Genomic DNA, 18,051 nt, shown 5'->3' on the forward strand with positions numbered 1-18,051 from the left:
CCTGAAACTCCTCCGTTAAAGCAGCGTTGCTGTCCCCTGTAAACACCCACATTAAGCTATTATTCATCATTATTGCTTGAGTAGGAGTGAGTCCCTCAGATCCTTTCTTGCCGAAAGCAGGATCTGATGGAGGGAGGGGAGGGGAGAGATGGATTGATCTGGGGCCTGCGTGCTGGTCCGGGAGAGGGGAGGAGGGATTCTGAGGCTCTGGGAAAGGAAGGGTTTCTGGGAGAATGTGGAGACACCAAAGGCAAGTTCAGAGGGGCTGTGACCCCCAAAGTCGCATGAGGTGCCTCGCCCCTGAAGGTGTGCGGAGGGACTGGCATGAGATCCGAGGCTGCCCTGGGCTGTTTTGGAAGGAATGACCTCTCTGTGCTGCCGTGGCGGGGGGGGGGGGGGGGGGCACAGTGGAGGGTGGCAGGCTGTGAGCCGGACTCTCTGCACCCAGGAGCCCGGTCCGGGAGCTCCTGAGGACCCCTGCTAGAAGGGCCTGCTCCTTCTCGGGGTGAGGGTCTTAGGGGTGTGGGCTGGGCCGGAGAGGCTCATAAGGTCCCTGCTCCTGTGGGCCTGGGGCTGGTGGGGGACCCCTGAGAAGGAGCTGGCAGGGGGCTGGAGGAAAGGGTGGGGCTGGGAGCTGGGAGAGGGAGGGGAGGGGAGAGGTGTGTGATGGGAGCTGAAAGGAAGCGTTGGGGCTGGGGTGGGGGAGGAGCAGGACTACCTCAGTGTGGTCCCAAGAAGGCAGGACCCATTATGGGTCTCTGCTGTGCAGTGCTTGTCCCCCCTGGGCAGTGCCAGGCACACAGTAGGTGTGTAATTAGTACCTGCGGACAAAATGTAGGCTCAACCTGCCCTGCCCTCACAGAGAACCTCCTCTGATGGTCTCGTTTCTCTTGTAGGCTCTTGAACCCGAAGGCCTCTCGTCCTCTAAGGATCCTCGGATCTGTGGGCCCCAGCCAGCACCCCTCTGCGCAAGGAGCATGGCGCACCCCAGACTCGCTGCCTGGTGACCCCACCTCAGAGGCTCCAGGGGGGCGCGGGCGGGACCCTGGGGACCGTCCATGCCCAGGGTGCGGCCGCGCCCCCTCCCCCTCCAGCCAGGCGCCCCGCTGCTGGGTGGCGTTCAGGGGTGCCGGCCAGTCCGGGTGCCTCGCTGAGGCCACCATGTGATGTGGGCCCGCTTGGTGGTGCCACCCGAGCTGCGTGCCTCTGGTCGTCCATGCTCCTGGGCCCCCACGCAGGCCAAGCATGAGGCCGCGTCCCGATCGGGCACTGGCGGGAGCTGCGCCGTCGCCCGCGCTGCTGCTGTTGCTGCTCCTGCTGCCACCGCCGCCACCGCTGCTGGGACGCCTGTGGGCGGCGGGCACGCCAACGCCAGCGCCAGCCGCGCCTGGGGCTCCGCAGGAAGGTGCACTGGGCACTGGCCGCGTGAAGCGCGGCTGGGTTTGGAACCAGTTCTTCGTGGTGGAGGAGTACACGGGCACGGAGCCCCTCTATGTGGGCAAGGTAAAGTGGGACCCTGCACTGCTCTCTGGGGCCCAGGACCCTGGAGACACCTACTGGTAGATGCAAGGGACCCCAGTTCCCCTATCCGCTAACTGCCTGGTCTCAACTGCCTTATGGGCGGGGCGGGGGGGCGGGGCGTGGGACGACGACATGGGAAGGAGGGAGTGAGGGGGGGAGACGACGACGTGGGAAGGAGGGAGTGAAGGGGGGGGGGACGACGACGTGGGAAGGAGGGAGTGAAAGGGGGGGGCGGGGAGGCAGACAGCAGGGTCCCGCACTCTCCCTTTTCTTCTCCGCCCCACGCCCTTCTCTAGTCCCTCTTCCTTGGGGTCTTGGAGCACAGAGTGCTAGGAGGTAAGCCAGTCCATCTTGTAGCTAGATGCATCTAGATTGTAGAAACACGTTTGCCAATCTGAACATCTCACACATACTCTCCCAACTCCGCTTAAAATGCTTCAAGAGCTTCCCATGCACTTGGGGACAAACCCAAATCCCACCCCACTGCCTACAAAGGTCGGCTCCCCTCTCTGAGATTCAGCCCAGGGCCCTGGGGCCCCAAGCACTCCTGACACCCCCACCCCATTCCTGGGTTGCCTCCCCTGAACTGCACCCCCTGCTGCTCCTATGATTACTGTGTACTCACACTCAGCTCTCCGCTCAATGGCCACTTCCTCAGAGAGGCCGCCCCTCCCACACCAGCGAGGAGAGGTCCCTGTATGTGACCATCCCTCTCTGTGCCGTGCCCTCCCACGTGAAGTACCTTTCCTTCATGACACTTCATTATGCAAGTGTTTGTTTGATTGTGCATTTACTGTGTGTCGCTCCTCTTAGACTGTGTTTGTTCTGCTCCCCATGAAATCCCCAGTGCTTAATGCAGACATTGCTCACAAACTGTTGAATGAATGAATGAATGAATGAATGAATGAAAGCTATTTTCTCAAACTCTGATGGTTAATGTGGCTGAAGATCTGTGCCCAAGGAGTATAAGGAGCTCAGGTCTTTGTTCACCTGTTCAATGCCTAAGCCTCTCATACTTGTGATGCTGGAGAGGCAGAGGCAGGTACTAGTAAGATCCCGCCTCTGCCATCTGGGGGCTCCCCAGAGTGGCAGAGACAGCCTGGTGCATAAAAACTTCACAGGGCAGCACCTGGCACTGAGTAGGCATTCAATAAATAGTATCTGTTGGCTGGCTTTCTAGAGGAGAAAGCACCTGAGCTGGGTTTTGATGTGAGGCAGGAGTTCATCAGCCCGGGAAAGAGGCCATAACCTATGCAAAGCCTTGGAGTCCTGCAGGAGCCCAGCTTATTAGTCCTCTCAGGTGTTAAGGTGGAGGGTGCTTATAGGGCATGAAAAGCAGAGTGGTACCCAGGGAGAGTTCTCTGGCCTCTGCTAAGGCCAATCAGCTTTCCAGGAAGTTTTGATCAGCAGAGATGGGGGAGACCAACTCTGAAGTTTCCTGTGTGTTGAGATATGGGTCTGAGAATTGGGAGACTGACCAGGCCACTCAGTTTGGGGCTCAGGGATCAGGACCCTAGACAAGGACGGGAGGAAAGCCTTGATAGTAATCTTTCCATTTGCCGGGCAGGAGACCCAGGTTTTCTCTCATCTTGACAGTCATCCCTGGTCCTTGGTTACTTTCCCCCTCCATACATGTGGCTGGAGTTGATCCGCGCAACTCAGCAAATGAGGATTTGACAGATAGAGCTCGGAGAGGCTCATGTCCTTGCTCAAGCCAACTAGTGGCAGAACCAACAGCTCCTGACTCCTAGCCAGGGCAGTGACATGGTGGGTCTGGTAGAATGGGGTGAAGGGATGGGGAAAGAGGAACCGGTGCCAGCTAGACAGTCGCTGATGGTGAGGCAGCCAAGAATACGGGCTTTGGAGCAGACACGCCTGGCTCCGAGGCCTGGCTCTGCCAACCCATGAACCACATTACCTTAATCAAGTCACTTCACTTCCTGGACCTCAGCCTCTTCATCTCTAAGAGGGGCTAAGAGACCTGGCTTCCTAGGCTTGTTGAAAGGATTAAAGGACACTGAGGCATAACGTCTGTTGCCTGCAGCCTGGTTGCTTGTTTATTGTTCCTTTATCTTTCCTATCTGAAGCACTTAACTCTTGAACTGCAAGATAGAAGTCACTGTTCCCTTACGTAGGCAAGGAAACCGAGGCTCAGAGAGGGCAGAGTCCTAGAGGGGCCAAGTGGCTCGGCCAGGATTCGAACGTGTGTGGAGAGGCCAGTCCCAGCTGGATTCTCCAACCCTCTCTGAACCCTCCAGGCCTGGGAGAAGGGCTTTGGGGAACCCCAGAGAGAAAGGGGAGGAGTCTGACATATCTGCCTAAATGTCAGTGGGGGTGGTCTCAGGCACCCCAGCCCTGTTGTCTGCCCTGGGGCTCTGAGAAGGCCTCCGCAGCCCAGCTGCCCACAGCCTGAAAAGATCAGAGAAACCGCTGACTCACCGCTGCACCCATCCAGCCATACCATCATCTCAGTGGCATGGGCCAAACCCCACCCATCTCTTGGAACCACAGTCTGTCAGCGATGGGAGGGCCCTAGTCAGTTCCTTCATTATAAGGGGGGGAAACAGGCCAGAGGCAGGGAGTATCATGCCAAGGCCACAGCAACACAGTGACAGAATCAAGCCATTGACCAGATCTCTGACACCAGCTCCCGGCCCCAGGGGGTTTAACTGTTCTGTATGAACGTCTATTAAGATGCAAGCATTGTGCCCAGCCAGGGGTGTTCGTCTCACAGCCACCTCTCCCAGCATCCCCGCTGCTGTCATAACTATTCCATCCAACCCCTTCGTCATCTGCACCCAGAGCCCCTCCTCTCTTGCTTTCAAGGCCACCTCCAGAAAAGCACCCTGTGCAAGGAGGAAAGAGAACGGCCATCTGTTTGCAAACATTTGCCCGAAGCACACTTTCTGTGGAAGGTGGTACAGTGTGTGGTTCCGGGGGCCAGTGGGAGCCAGACTGCCAGAACTCAAACCCATGCTCTCCCGCTCAGAGTCTGACCGTGGGCACGTTGTTTAACATATCTGTGCCTCCGTTTGCTTATCTGTTGAGTGAGGGCCCACCTCCTCAAATGGCTGTGATGAGGGTTCAAGTGAGTCAGCATATGTCAAGATCCTGGCATGTGCTCAGTATGCGCTTTTACTATCAGAGGGCTCACCCGATATTTCCACCACATTGAGAAAACCATCTACACGGACACTATACACCCTGCTCTAAACGCTGAAAGCCTCTTCGCCACCTGATGTTCTGGTTTCTCACCAGAGCGGGGGCAGGTGGTCTCTAGCTCACTCCTCACTCAGGGAATATGAGCTTGGGCTTTTAAAAACCCACCTGTCCCCTTTCTAGTCGAATCCTGTGCTTGTACAAGTGGTTGTGTGCATGCGTGCGCACACACCCTCACACACGCACACACTCACACACACACGTTCACACACACACACACTCACGCTATGCTCTCTTGCTCTTCGGGGAGAAAGGACTTCTCCACAATTTCAGTTAATTCACTGCTTCCAGGTCCCCTGCCCCAGGGAGCCACTGGGAGCATCTGTCCTTGTCGAATTCCAAAGGTAGCTTAGCAACAGCACCATCTCCAGTGAACCCTGGCCCCCACGGTAACCTATTTTACAACCGCCTCCTCCATCACTCACCGCCAGGCTCCTGTCAGCACCCGCAGGAAGCACTGGGCTCCGAGGTTGTCACCAAAGCCCCATGCAGGCAGCTCCCTTCGCTGTCCTGTCCCCTCGGCAGCCTAGCCCACCTCTTCCACTCACCTTCTCACAAGACCCACCCTTAAAGCAACCTCCCAACATTTCCATACAATCTGGGTACGTTGAACTAATCCCTTTCCCAAACTGTAATTTCCCCGGAGGCCTCTGTCAGTTGGATGTGGATTTTGTAGGGTTTTTAATTCTTTTTTTAAAAAGCTAGAATTATGGGGTCAGCCCTTATGACCAGCTCCTGTGGGCAGTGAGATCTATTTTAGATATACAGCAGGATTAAAGTGGGAAAGAGAGCAGATTTAATTAAGTTGCTAATATTTAAAGAAAATTGATGAACTCCTGGTTTACGAGTAGCACAGGCGTGAACAGACCCCTTATTCTGGGAGAGGCTTTTTATTTGATTTGCTTTCCGTTTAAATCCTGGACTCGTTTTATTTGCGTAGCTGCACTGTCCATTTAATTGTCTTTAATAAGGAAAACGTACCTCTGCTCGCATTTAATTTTGATTTAATTAGGAGGAAGTAATTAATGGCCTCGTAAATCCTGCTTTTCAGCCCCCCCGGGTGAGAAGCACTCACTCTTGTGTTTGTGTGTTGTTTATGATCTGAGGCTGGGATTGGGGAGAGGCAGTCTCCTCCTGGGCTCTCCACACTCGATGCAATGGAAAGAACCCAGGATGGGGAGTCGGACAGGCCTTGGGGCTGCCTCTTGTTAGCTGTGACCTTAGGCCCTCTCTGGGCGTCAGTTTGCCAATCTATACAACGGGGAGAGAGTAATCTCTAATTCACAAGATCACTATGAGATATCAATGAGGTCATGGTCAAGGGTCTGGAAGTGTGCCCTGTGACTCCCCTCCCTAGTCCAGCTCGTGTGTACCTGCGATTTAACAGTGATTGGACCTTGCAGAAAGCCTAGAAGACATTGGGGAAATCTAATGACAGCTGTTTATTTCATTATTCATTTATTCAGTGTGTTTGGTGCTGTGCCCTGTGCCGGATGCCGGGGAGCTGGAAACAAAGCCATATGTTTGACCCTCAGGGAGCTCAAAATCTCACTCTCATGTGCATACACACAGACACATTCCACTTTCCCATCTATCTGTATTTTCTCTGCAGGCATTGTCAGGGCACTAGTGTGTGCCAGGCCTGGGGAGTTCAGACAGAGAGTAACCAGTTAGTCCATGCCCCTGAGGCCCATGACAGCTGGGGAGACCGATATGCAGCATTGAGGTGTTACAGAGGAGTGTGCATGGGACAGGGGGACAAGGCAGGGTGAGGGTTCTGCAACCAAATTGGAGGGCATCTGAGAGGACCAACTGAAGGAGGAAACAAGCTGAGTTTAAAAGACTCCAAGCAAATATTGCATGATGGCCCCTATATCTCCAGTGGGTCAGGATTTGAGCGACCCTCAAATCCTCCTGAGACTAGGGTGGGAAAGGGAAAGGAAGTAACTTTGCATTGAGCACCTACTATGTGCCAGGAGCTTCCACATGTGATCTTAGGAATCTTTGAAATCTATGGAAAGATTAAATCAGCCCAGTGTACAGATGGGCAAACGGAGGCTCAGAGAAGGATTGCCTCTTAACCCAGGGTTATGCATCAGGTCAGTGACAAAACTGAAGCTGGCACCCAACAAATCCTGAAGCCAAAGCTTGTCACCTTTCCTGACTTGTGATTCGAAGTCCTTTTCCAAATGATGAAATAGAGGCTCAGACTGAAGAGGCTGCCAATGACTGTGGCCTGCTGAGTACAGGGCAAAAAGACGGGCGTCCGGGCCTCCCCGAAAGCCGTGCAGCCCAGCGACTGCCCTGCAGCCCACTCCCTCCTCCTCTGTCCCTCTTCCTCAGCCAGAAGCATTGTAAGTGGACTCACCAGATCCCCAGAGGCTGCAGGGGAACCAACCTGTGCTTAGGAGTCAAACAGATCAGGGCCCATCTCCGTCTCTTCACCTGGAAAACAGAGTGCATTTATGTACCCCATAAAGTTAAATCCATTACTGCGGAGGCCTGCAACACCAACACATGTCTGACATGTAGCAGGTGATCGATAAATGAGAGCGCGAGCCTCCAGCCTCCACTCACAGCTGGAAGTCTTGAGAAATGTCCTCCTCAGGTGGGGCCACAGGCACTCCCTCCCTCCCCACTGCAGAGCAGGGCCGGGCAAGCAGGGCAGGCAGCCCCAGACCAGCCCGAATCCTCAGCTCCTAGCTCCTGCCCGGGCTGACCAGCCCTGTCTGACTCTGCAGTCCCCAGAGGGTAGCCACTGGGCCCCAGCGTGAACTCTGTGTCATTCTTCATGGAAAAACATTGATGACATCACCCCTGAGTTCCACTGATCCCTGTCCGGGGTCTGAGTGAAAATGTCAAGGGCTGCAGGGACATGAGGAAGACCCAGGAGAAAGAAAGAAAGAAAGAAAGAGAGAGAGAGAGAAAGAGAGAGAGAGAGAGAGAGAGAGAGAGAGAGAGAGAGAGAGAGAGAGAGAGAAGGAAAGAAAGAAAGAAAGAAAACAGCCATTTTTAGTGTTTGGGTCATTACATGTTCTCCTTTAAGCCTCATCACACCTGCACCAGGTAGGGCTGGATCTGATTTCTCAGGGGAGGGCGGAACGGGCTCAGAGAGGTAAAATTAACAAGCCCGTGGTCACAAGTCATGGGATCAGGGGCTGGCTCCCCCTGTCTGTGCCTCAGTTTTTCTATCTGAGAAATGGAAGAATAATAGTGTTCCATGTGGCAGTGATGAAAACGAGTAAGATTATAGCTGTTAAGCATCCCCCCAAATGGTAGGGAACTGTAGGCACGCCTTGTTTTATTGAACTTCGCTTCACAGATGCTGGTGTTGGTGGGTTTGTTGTTGTTGTTGTTGTTGTTTTACAAATTGAAGGCAAGACCCTTCACCAGCAAAAATATATGATTTGCTTTATTGCAATACTCACTTCATTGTGGTGTCTGGAACCGAACCCACAATGTCTCCGAGGTATGCCTGTATTCTGCTCACTGCTCAGGAACGTTTGCTGATGAAGTAAGCAGATGCCAGGTCTGATTGGAAAGTGGGTGCAGGCACTCTAAGATGGAACAGGTCCCCCCTCTCCTGTGGCCATGTCCCCTGGGCAGATGTGGAGGAAAAGCATAAACAGCAACAGGAGAGACAGGTCGCCTCATCCCAGCACTGCCAATGATTCAGGGCCGCCGTTCTGAGATAATTTTATGGGGGGCATTAAACTGAGTTATGAGGTTTTTACAATCCAGCCACTTATGAGAAATCTATTAACAGTAACTGGACAGGAAGAAGGCTTCTTGGTGGAGCCCAGGACAGGCATTAATTGGGGCAATCTATAACAGGATGGGGACCCAGAAAGGTTCCACCCGCCGCCTCCATTTACTCCCCGCAATTTCTGCTGAGAATCAGCAGACTCGCCAAAAAGAGAGAGATGCCCATTAATCGGCTAATGAAATATGAAAATGTTTATGGGCCATTCAATCTTCCAAATGGCACTTCTATAATCCACCTTTCAGACACAAAGTTCCACCAGCAGAATTTATTCCCCAACTCCTCCTGAATGGCCAGGGCTGGGCTTTCGTCCCCCTTGGTGATGACTTCATTTGGCACCTGTTATCCCACTGAGTGGGCTGAGGGGCACGGGGTCCTGGCCAGACAAGGGACTTGGGGGTTCTCTCCTTCACCCCCCCATCTCTGTGGAAGCTCAGTGAGGAGTGGAGACCACCCAAGGTCACCCGCTTCATTGGATGCATTTGCCTCTGCTCAGAGCTGCCTCGGGGATTGGAGCATTAGAGGATAAGGACTTCGGTGTTTCTCTTTAGGAGAACAGTCTGCTGGCTGGTTGCTTGCCCACAAGATCTCTGTGCAGAGGAAAGAGGCCGGGATCTGGAGCCTAAGAGGGCCTGGACTAAATCCCAGTTATATATGGCCAACATTTTGTAATAACATAATAATACGATAGCGACCATTTACTGGACACTTATTATGTCTCAGTCAGGGCTGATTTTCAGTTCGCACATGCCCGTGTGGTTGTGCCGGCTGTTGAGATAGTGACAAAGCTCCCTGCCTGCGACAAACAGCCTCTCTCCTCTCCCTCGCCCCAGCTCCCTCGGCCCCTTGAACCTCTCTGTGATCTAGCAACCTCACGGCTCCTGCCTGGCCCCGCAGGGCCCTCCTGTGGTACCACTCCTTGGACAGTGTCCCTGCCATGCTGGCTGTTAAATACTGTGTCATGTGGTGCCAGGCAGGTGCTAAGGGCCTTGTGTGATTTCAACTCAACTATCCCCCAACACCTCTAGGAGAGGGGTGCTATTAGATCCCATGTTACAGAGGAGGCACCTGAGACCCAGAGAGGGGCAGTGGCCACACAGGGAGCTGCTGCTGCAGCCAAGGCCAGGCTGTAATGCCGCTTCCCCCGCCCGGGCTCCTCCCTGGGGGCTTGAGGACGGAGTGAGGCCAGGCTGTGGACCAGTCCGGTTCCTCCAAGGAGCAGATCATCCCATTTCTTCAATTCTCCATGGGAAACTACAAAAAATAAGAAAATAAAATCTATAATATCTGTAGCAAAACCTACTCAAGTACTATTTTTTTCTATAAAGAACCCTGAACTAGATAAATATGTAAATTGCTTAGCATGGTGCCTGGCACATAGTAAGTGCTCCTTCAGTTTGCATCCCCTTTTTTCCCTCTCTCCCTTCATGCCCTGTCCCGCTCATGTGCCACGCCCTGAGGCTGGCTTTCCAGATGTGAGCAAGAGGAGTAAGATACCAGCCCTGACCTCTGGGGGCTCAGAGCCTCAGGAGATTGGACAGCAGCTTGGAATCCTATTAGAAATGCTAACTGAGGCCCCACTCCCAGACCTACTAAGTCAGAATCTGCATTTTAACAAGATCCTCAGGTGATTTGCATGCACATGAGGCTGGAGAAACACTGGCTACAGCCATCCCACAAGCTGAACATGATAATGATGGCTGATGTACTGAACTGCAGAGGTCGTGGAGGGAATGGGGACGGGGATCCAGAAAAGCTTGGGGAAGAGGCGGCATTGAACGGAGCTGCGGGAGGAGCAGAGTTTAAGTAAGCAGAGAAGTGAGGACAAAGTGCTCAAAGAGGAGCCCGTTGGTGTGGAAGTGGCTCTGGGCTGCTTTGTAAAGGCAACGGGGAGCCATGGGAGAGCTACAAGCAGGGAAGGGAGTGTTCAGATCTGCCTCCAAGGCTGAGCTGTCCAGCTGCAGAGCAAAAGGTAGATTATGGGAGCAGGGCTGGAGCAGGGAGAGCTGTGGAGGGCTGGTGAGGCCCAGGCAGGGGTGAGGCATGGCTCCCCAGGCCTGTGTTTTTATTGAAGGATGGGTGTGTTAAGGAAGGGACATGCTTAGGAACAGGCCTCTGTGGGATTCCCAGGGGGAGGCCGAGAGGAGCTTCCTCCCCCACCTCCACCCTGTCTTCCTCCCTGCCTCTCCAGATCCACTCGGACTCCGACGAGGGTGACGGGGCCATCAAGTACACCATCTCGGGTGAGGGCGCAGGCACCATCTTCCTGATCGATGAGCTGACAGGTGACATCCATGCCATGGAGCGGTTGGACCGTGAGCAGAAAACCTTCTATACGCTGCGGGCCCAGGCTCGGGACCGCGCCACCAACCGCCTGCTGGAGCCCGAGTCGGAGTTCATCATCAAGGTGCAGGACATCAACGACAGCGAGCCCCGCTTCCTGCATGGCCCCTACATTGGCAGTGTGGCCGAGCTGTCCCCGACAGGTGGGCTGCGGGACCTTGGGGGGCCGGGGTAGGGCAGGGTGAGGGGGAAGGGGAGCTGCCAGGTTCTGGGTGGGAGCCCGCCGTGGGGGGAGTGGCTGATACTGTGGGGAGGGGCAGGAGTGACAGGATCTGCTACCCCAGGGCAAAGGGTGCTGGTGTGAGCCAGGTGACCACAGGCTCGGGCATAGACCTGGACACAGTCACAGAGGCATGCATGTGACCTCAGGCACATACATGGACATAGTCCCCACATGAACATAGATCGCCATGTGGACTCAGACACACACTCGGACATGGTCTTACACCCACACATAGACCCAGCCTCACATACCAGCTCAGCTGTCCACCGTACCCAGTCCTTCACCAGAGTTGAACTCCACACACACCGTACAGCCCTTGGTCACAATCCCACCCAGACGCAGGTACAGCAGGACACAGGTACACCTACAGCCAAAGACAACCAGAGTGGGACACAGCCAAAACGGTCCAAGCACACAACCAGACACAGCCAAACACCCAACATAGCCACATACAACCCCACCCAGGAAACAGCCCTTTGCACAGATGGAGCTTATGCACAGACACAGTCACCTACACAAACACAAGAAATAGCCACACTGAGTGTTACCATCCTGGGCCCACTGCGCCTGAGGATGGCCGTGGACAGGCCCGGGCACAGCCAGGTGCAGCAGCATTCAGACGGCTCCCTTCACTGCCCTCAGGAGGCCCCAGCGCACCAACATGCAGCCCCCTGGGGACACAGTTCACAGAGACGCTGAGCCCCCAACACAGGCTCAGGTGCATGTGCCTGGCTGGCTGCAAACACCCAGGGCACTGGGTACATGTGGAAAAGGGAGCACACACATCACAAGTCCCATCTGCAAGAAGACCTCAGACTTGGCCACACCAAAAACACTTTTGCCCAGCAGGGAGCACTGAAGCTAAAGGTTGGATGGATCTGCCCTCTCCTTCCATGGGGCCCACATGCAGGTGGCTGACCACCAAGGCTCCACTTGTCCTAGGGCTCCTCGTAAAGCCAGTAGCTGCCATCTATGCCCCCCCCCACACACACACACCCCGTGTTAACCTAAGCACCTGCCAGCCAGGCCGGACCTGGAACAGCGACCCTGGTCCTAGACCATGCTCCATCACTGAGCACTGTGGGCTCCATGCTGCTGCTCTCTGGGCCTTCCAGCTCCACGGCTGCATGTCAGATGCCAGGGGTATTTGAGTTCTTGGAGGAAAGTGCAGTCAACCCCAGCTTCCCCAGATGGAGCTAAACTGGCAGATTGGCAGATAATGAGCAGGCAGGCAGGAACTGAAGAGGAGGAAGTGAACCAGAGAAATTGATGGGCACAAAGGGGTGGTGGAAGAACAGGGAACAGTGAGGGTGTGAATGTGGGTGCCAGCAGGGATGCACACACACAGTAGGTCCACATGTGTGCCTGATGTGCACATCCATGGCTGGTCAAATGGCACTTTAAGGCCTGTGCATCCATGTGACATGCTGTGTGTCTATTTGGGTGTCTCCTTTCATTCATTTAAGAAATATGTGTGAGGATCTACTATGTGCCAGGCATTGGGGACACAGCAATGAAAAGGCAGTCAAGCCTCCCTGCTCTCAGTAAGCAAATAAGCCAGTAAACAAACAGATCTCTGATCTGGGAAGGCATCTCTGAGGAGATGACATTGAGGCAGAGACCTGATGGATGTGAAAGCCTGGGCCCTGGGGGAAGAGCATTCCAGGCAGAGGGGACTGTACATGCAAAATCCCCGAGGAGAAGTGGAGCGGCAGCCAGGTCTTGCAGCCATGTAGACCATAGCCAGGGCTTTGCCTTTATGCTGAACAAGCTGAGAAGTCAGCAGATGGGCTTGTTCAGAAGAGTGACATGATCCCAGTTTTAATAGGATCCCCTGGCTGTTCTGTGATGCTTAGGTGGTGGGGGCGAGGGGGGGGCGGGCAGAGGCAGAGTGCCCATTGAGGAGAATATTGCAATTACCTAGACAGGAAATGATGGTGGCATGGAACAAGGTGGTACCAGTGAGGGTATTGAAAAGAGGTCGACTTATGGATAGATTTTGAAAGTAGAGCTGAAAGCATTTGCTAATGGATCGGATGTGGGGTGTGAGAGAAAGAAAATTCAAGGATGTCTACTGAGATTTTGACCTGGGCAATTAAATAGATGGCATTTCCACTTACCGAGATGGAAGGGGCAGATTTGGAGGGTGGAGGGAAGTCGGGAGTTTGGTTTCAGACGTGCAAAATTGGAAGTATTCATTAGCTAACCAAGTGGAGATCTTGGAAAAGGCAGTTCAATATACAGGCTCAGTGAGAGGTCTGGGCTGCAGAGATAAATTTGGAAGTTGTCAGTAGCAAAGACCCCCCTGGACTGTCAGAGCCCAATGAGTACTTAGAAATCAATTTTGCAAATGGGGGAAACTGAGGCTCCGAGGGGCAGTAACGTGTCCAAGGTCATACAGCAAGTCACAGGTGGCTCAAGCCCCTGACTTCCCAGGTCCAGCAGCTCCTACTACTGGATTCAAACTCTGGCCTAAGAAGATATGGCCCTGTCTCTCTTCACCCAGAACTGACCTGCTCGTTCCCACATGGACAAGACCATAGAGGAGGCTGGAGAAGGAAGCAGGAGCCATATCCCAGGACCTGAGGGAAGCACGGAGCCTGGGAAGGCTTAAGCAAGGAAGGAGCATGAGCAGACTTGCATTCTAGACAGCTCCCCAGCTGCCGTATGGAGAATGGATGGGGATGGTGGGGTGGGGGCTCCGGAGGGAGGCCCAGCCCCATATCCACCCCATATCCACCGGGATGGCTTGTCTGTCATTACGTCACTCTCTCTTCAACTCAAAGAGGTGGCAGGACTGGTGGTAGCATCCCCATCAAACAAATTGGAACTCCGAGGCTCAGAGAGGAGAAAATGTGCTCACTGGCACATAGCAAGGCAGTGACCGAGCAAGTCGCTGAGCCTGGCTCCCAGACCGTTGGGAGTGGCCAGGGTCCTTGTGTCACACGTGGGGAAACTGAGACCTAGAGAAGGGCAAGGACTCGTTCAAGGTCGCCCAGCCAGTAGGAGGCAGAGCCAGCCCCCAGCTTCACAAGCAGCACCCTAAGGAGCCCCAGCCCTGCCTCACCTCCCTCTCCCAGCCCCCTCACTCTGACATTCCACTCAGGAAAAAGTCAGGCAGGGGACTCAGCAAGCCAGGAAGCCCAGGAGGGGGAGGGAAGAGGCAGAAATTAAATGCGTTTATTTCATTTGAGCAACTTTTTGAAGGAGAAGCGAATTCGACACCGGGTGCGTGCGGAAACTCCAGGCAGCTTTGAAAATCAGTCACAATTACTGAGCCTCGTGTTCTGGGCCAACGGGGGCGGGGCGGACACGCGGCACTGGGTCTGGGCAGCTTCGGAGATCAGAAGGAGCAGGGACGCAGCTTGGGACATGAAAGGCAGCAGAGCTCGCAAATTAAACCGCTCCCAGCTTAAAAGGGAAGGAAAGTGAGCCGGGGGCCTCCCACAAGCCGCCACGCTTCCGCTTCTGAGGAGAGGCACGCCAGCCAAGCTGAGCCCCCGAAACAGGTCCTGCAGCTGAGTCAGGAGGCCTGGCTTCCCTCAAGACCTTGGCCAAGTCCCTGCCCCTCTCTGGGCCCCATGTTTTCTTCTGAGCATTCAGGGATTTCATTCATGCAACAGATATTTATTGAGTGCCTGCTATGTGCCAGGCACTGTTCCAGGCACTGGAGACTCTTAGGAAACCTGTGTATAGAGCAGGAAGAGAGACAGGAAATAAATAAACAAGCCAATATATTATATACCCAGTGGTGTAAGTGCTGTAAAGAATAGGGGATTGGGAATTACACAGGGTGGGACAAAAGTAGATTTAATTAATACATGAGAAAACAAGAATAAATTCTGTGTCTCAAGTACTCACAACTGTAACCCTACTTGTGCCCCACTCTGATTTGAGAGAGTGCTATTTTAGAGAGAGGAGTTAGGGAAGGCCTTTATATCTATATCGATATAGATTTAGATATAGATATAGATATAGATATTTCAAAGAAGAAGGAAGAGGGAGAGATAGAAACATCAATGATGAGAGAGAATCATTGATCGGCTGCCTCCTGCATGTCCCACACTGGGGATCGAGCCTGCAACCAGGGCATGTGCCTTGGACCGGAATTGAACCCAGGACCCTTCAGTCCGCAGGCCGACACTCTATCCACTGATCCAAACTGACTAAGGCAGCCCTTCTTTTTATAAGATGACATTTGAACAAAGATCTGAAGGAACCAAGGGAGTGAGCCAAGGAGCCATGTGAAACAGTAGTTTTCATACTATATTGTGCATCTATATTGCCTGAAGGACAAAACACAGATGGCTGCCTTCCCCCAGGCTTTCTGATTCAGTAGGACTGAGCTGCTAGGAATGTTCCCATTTTTTAAAACAAATTCCAAGGTGATGCTGATGCTGCTGGTTTAGAGACCACACTTAGAGAAACACTACACTGGAGGAAGAATGTTCCAGACAGTGAACAGCAAGTGCAAAGGTCCTGAGGCATAGTGTGTTTGTCATGTTTGAGGAATAGCAAAAAGGTCAGTGTGGGTGAAGAGGAATAAGTGAGGTCAGAAAAGGTACCAGGGCAGGGTCTCTTAGGACTTTGCAGCCATTGAAAGGTTTTCAGTTGCACTCTGAGAGAGCTAGGGAGTAGAGCAGTGACATGACCCAACTTATATATTTAAACTATGAGTGTTGCCCACCATGTTGAAAATAGACTGTAGGGAGCAAGGTTGGAAGTAGGAAGATTAGGGAGGGGGTAATCGCAGTCCTGTGGGCAAGAGGTGATGGTGACTTGGACCAGTGTAGGTGGTGAGAAGATACGGGTTTATGGATGGATGTTGAAGGTAGAGCCAACAGGGTTTATGAGGGATTAGATGTGGGGAGTGAGAGATGAGACAAGGATGATGCTAACGTTTTTGGTCTGGAGTCTCTGGATGGATGCAGCTGCTTTGCTGGGATTGGGAATGATCCAGGAAAGAGCAAGTTTCCATCACAAAATTAAGAACTTGTTATTGAACAGGTTAGGATGGAGACGCTTACTAGGAATCCGAGCGGAGTTGTCAAGGGGACAGTTGGATCTCTGAGTCTGAAGGTCAGGAGCGAGATCGGGGCTAGAGATATGATGTTGGAAGTCATCCACACACAGAGGAAATGTAAGGCTTCAGGCTGGATGAGATCAACAAGTATGTCTGATGAGAAGAGTTGGACAGATAATCTCTTGATATAGGGACACCAGACCCCTTCCCCTGGGTGTCAGACCTGACCAGTGGGCAGCAAGAATCAGTCGCGGGAGCCCAGTTCAACTCCACCCACTTATTCATGCCAACTATGCATAAGACAATATACTTGGCACTGTTGAGGATGCAGAAATGGGAAGTTCAATCCAACACACATCTATTAGCTACTACTTTATTCTGGGCACTGCGGGGGATGTAAAGATAAGTAATTGAATTAAGTCCACAAATGTGTATTAGCACCCATTATATACAAGGACCCCCATGTACTTGGCCCTATAGGGGTTGCAAATATGAGTCACCCAACTTACCAAACATTTATTAGCACCTATTTTATATATGGCCCCAAGGGGATAAAAAATAAGCGGTTGCTTTCAATTCAATAAACACAGATCCGTGCCTATTACGTGGGGATGCAAAGATAAGCGCGATATGGCTCCTGACCTCGAAGTGGTAGCAGATCAGTTTTATTTCTGGTAACAACTCTGATCAATTGGTAGTGACTTTAGGGCTGTGCTAAGAAGGAGTCTGTCTGCAGCTTCATTCAGGCTCAGCAGAAAAAAAAGCCGCAACTGATTAGCGATATCTGCTATGAGCAAAGGCAGGAGAATGTGGTGGCTTACATGCCATCGGCTTGACATTGCTGGGCCGTGGAACTGGGGCTCAACAGACTGGAGGTGGGCAGGGGCTCTGCCACAGCCACTTTCCCATCTGTTCCAAGTCCTCTCTGTGCAGCACCTTTAATGGATGGAAAAAGACTGTTTTGTAGTAGAGTTTGCACTGGGATATTCACTAAATAATAGCTATCAGCCAATACTGCTTTCGCGGAGCAATTTTCCTTTATTCTCACAATCCTGGAGAACAAACAAGGCAGATATTATTGTCCTCATTTTACCAATGAGGAGATAAATTCAGAGAGAGATAAAGTAACTTGCCTGAGGTTCCAGAGGAAGAACTAGAGCCAGACTCAGACCCAGACCCTGAAACCAGAATCGGAGCTACTTCCCTTGGCCTGCCTCGCCAACAGCCAAAACTGTTTCTTTAGCCTATGCAAGACTTTGCAGCTTGCAAAGCACTTTCCCATCCCTCATCGCATTTCACCCTCCCAGGAACTCTCTTGGGTTAAGTGTTGACACCCCCATTTTACAGCTGAGGAAACTGAGGTTCACGAGAGGAAGAGAAATAAAATTGGGATCGCGTACTGATTGCTAAATCCAGTGCTGGGGGCATCGGGGCAGAGAGGACAGGAGGCGGGCAGGAGGCAGAGCATTCCCGAGGGCCCCATTGGGGAGGGCAGCAGCAGGCTGGGAGCTTCTGAGTGTCCCATCTGCAGCCGAGAGAGTGTAGCTCAGCAGCCCTCAGGCCCAAGCCAGGAATCAATCGCTGGCCTCTGCAGAGACAACTTCTAAAGATGTTTTTAATTAAAGTCCAGGAAGATCTATATGTGCAATATCTCCTTGCCTAGCAACGGCACTGGCTCTCTCCACCCAGATGGGGATGGGCATGGGGGACAGGGCAGGAGGTTTCTGGTGGGAAGAGGTGGCAGAGAGGAGCAGAGGCCCTGGCCCTCAGGAGCACCCCACAGCCCAGGTGATCTGGACAGGAAGGAGTGAGTGTACCAGTGTCTTTCTTTGTCTTTTCCATCAGCAAATCACTCAACAAACATGAGCACATTTTCTATGCCAGGCCCTGTGCCCACTGTGGCAGGGGGTACAAAGGTGATAGAGCCACCATCCTGCCCTCAAGGATCCAGCATAAAGG

General features: G+C 53.0%; 1 protein-coding gene across 1 annotated transcript in view; it reads left to right on the forward strand.

Annotated features, from left to right (window-relative positions):
- Positions 1 to 1,245: 1,245 nt before the first annotated feature.
- The window catches only part of CDH22 (cadherin 22), a gene marked incomplete at its 5' end in the record, with an annotated part of 68,841 nt that continues 52,035 nt past the window's right edge, over positions 1,246 to 18,051 (forward strand). Inside the window, 2 exons of the mRNA XM_081096560.1 lie at positions 1,246 to 1,503; positions 10,695 to 10,989. Of these exons, the coding sequence (XP_080952686.1) occupies positions 1,246 to 1,503; positions 10,695 to 10,989 (553 nt within the window). The remainder of the gene's footprint in view (positions 1,504 to 10,694; positions 10,990 to 18,051) is intronic.

The sequence above is a fragment of the Myotis nattereri genome, assembly GCF_964212035.1.
Source record: "Myotis nattereri genome assembly, chromosome: 8".
In the NCBI taxonomy this organism is placed as follows: Eukaryota; Metazoa; Chordata; class Mammalia; order Chiroptera; family Vespertilionidae; genus Myotis; species Myotis nattereri.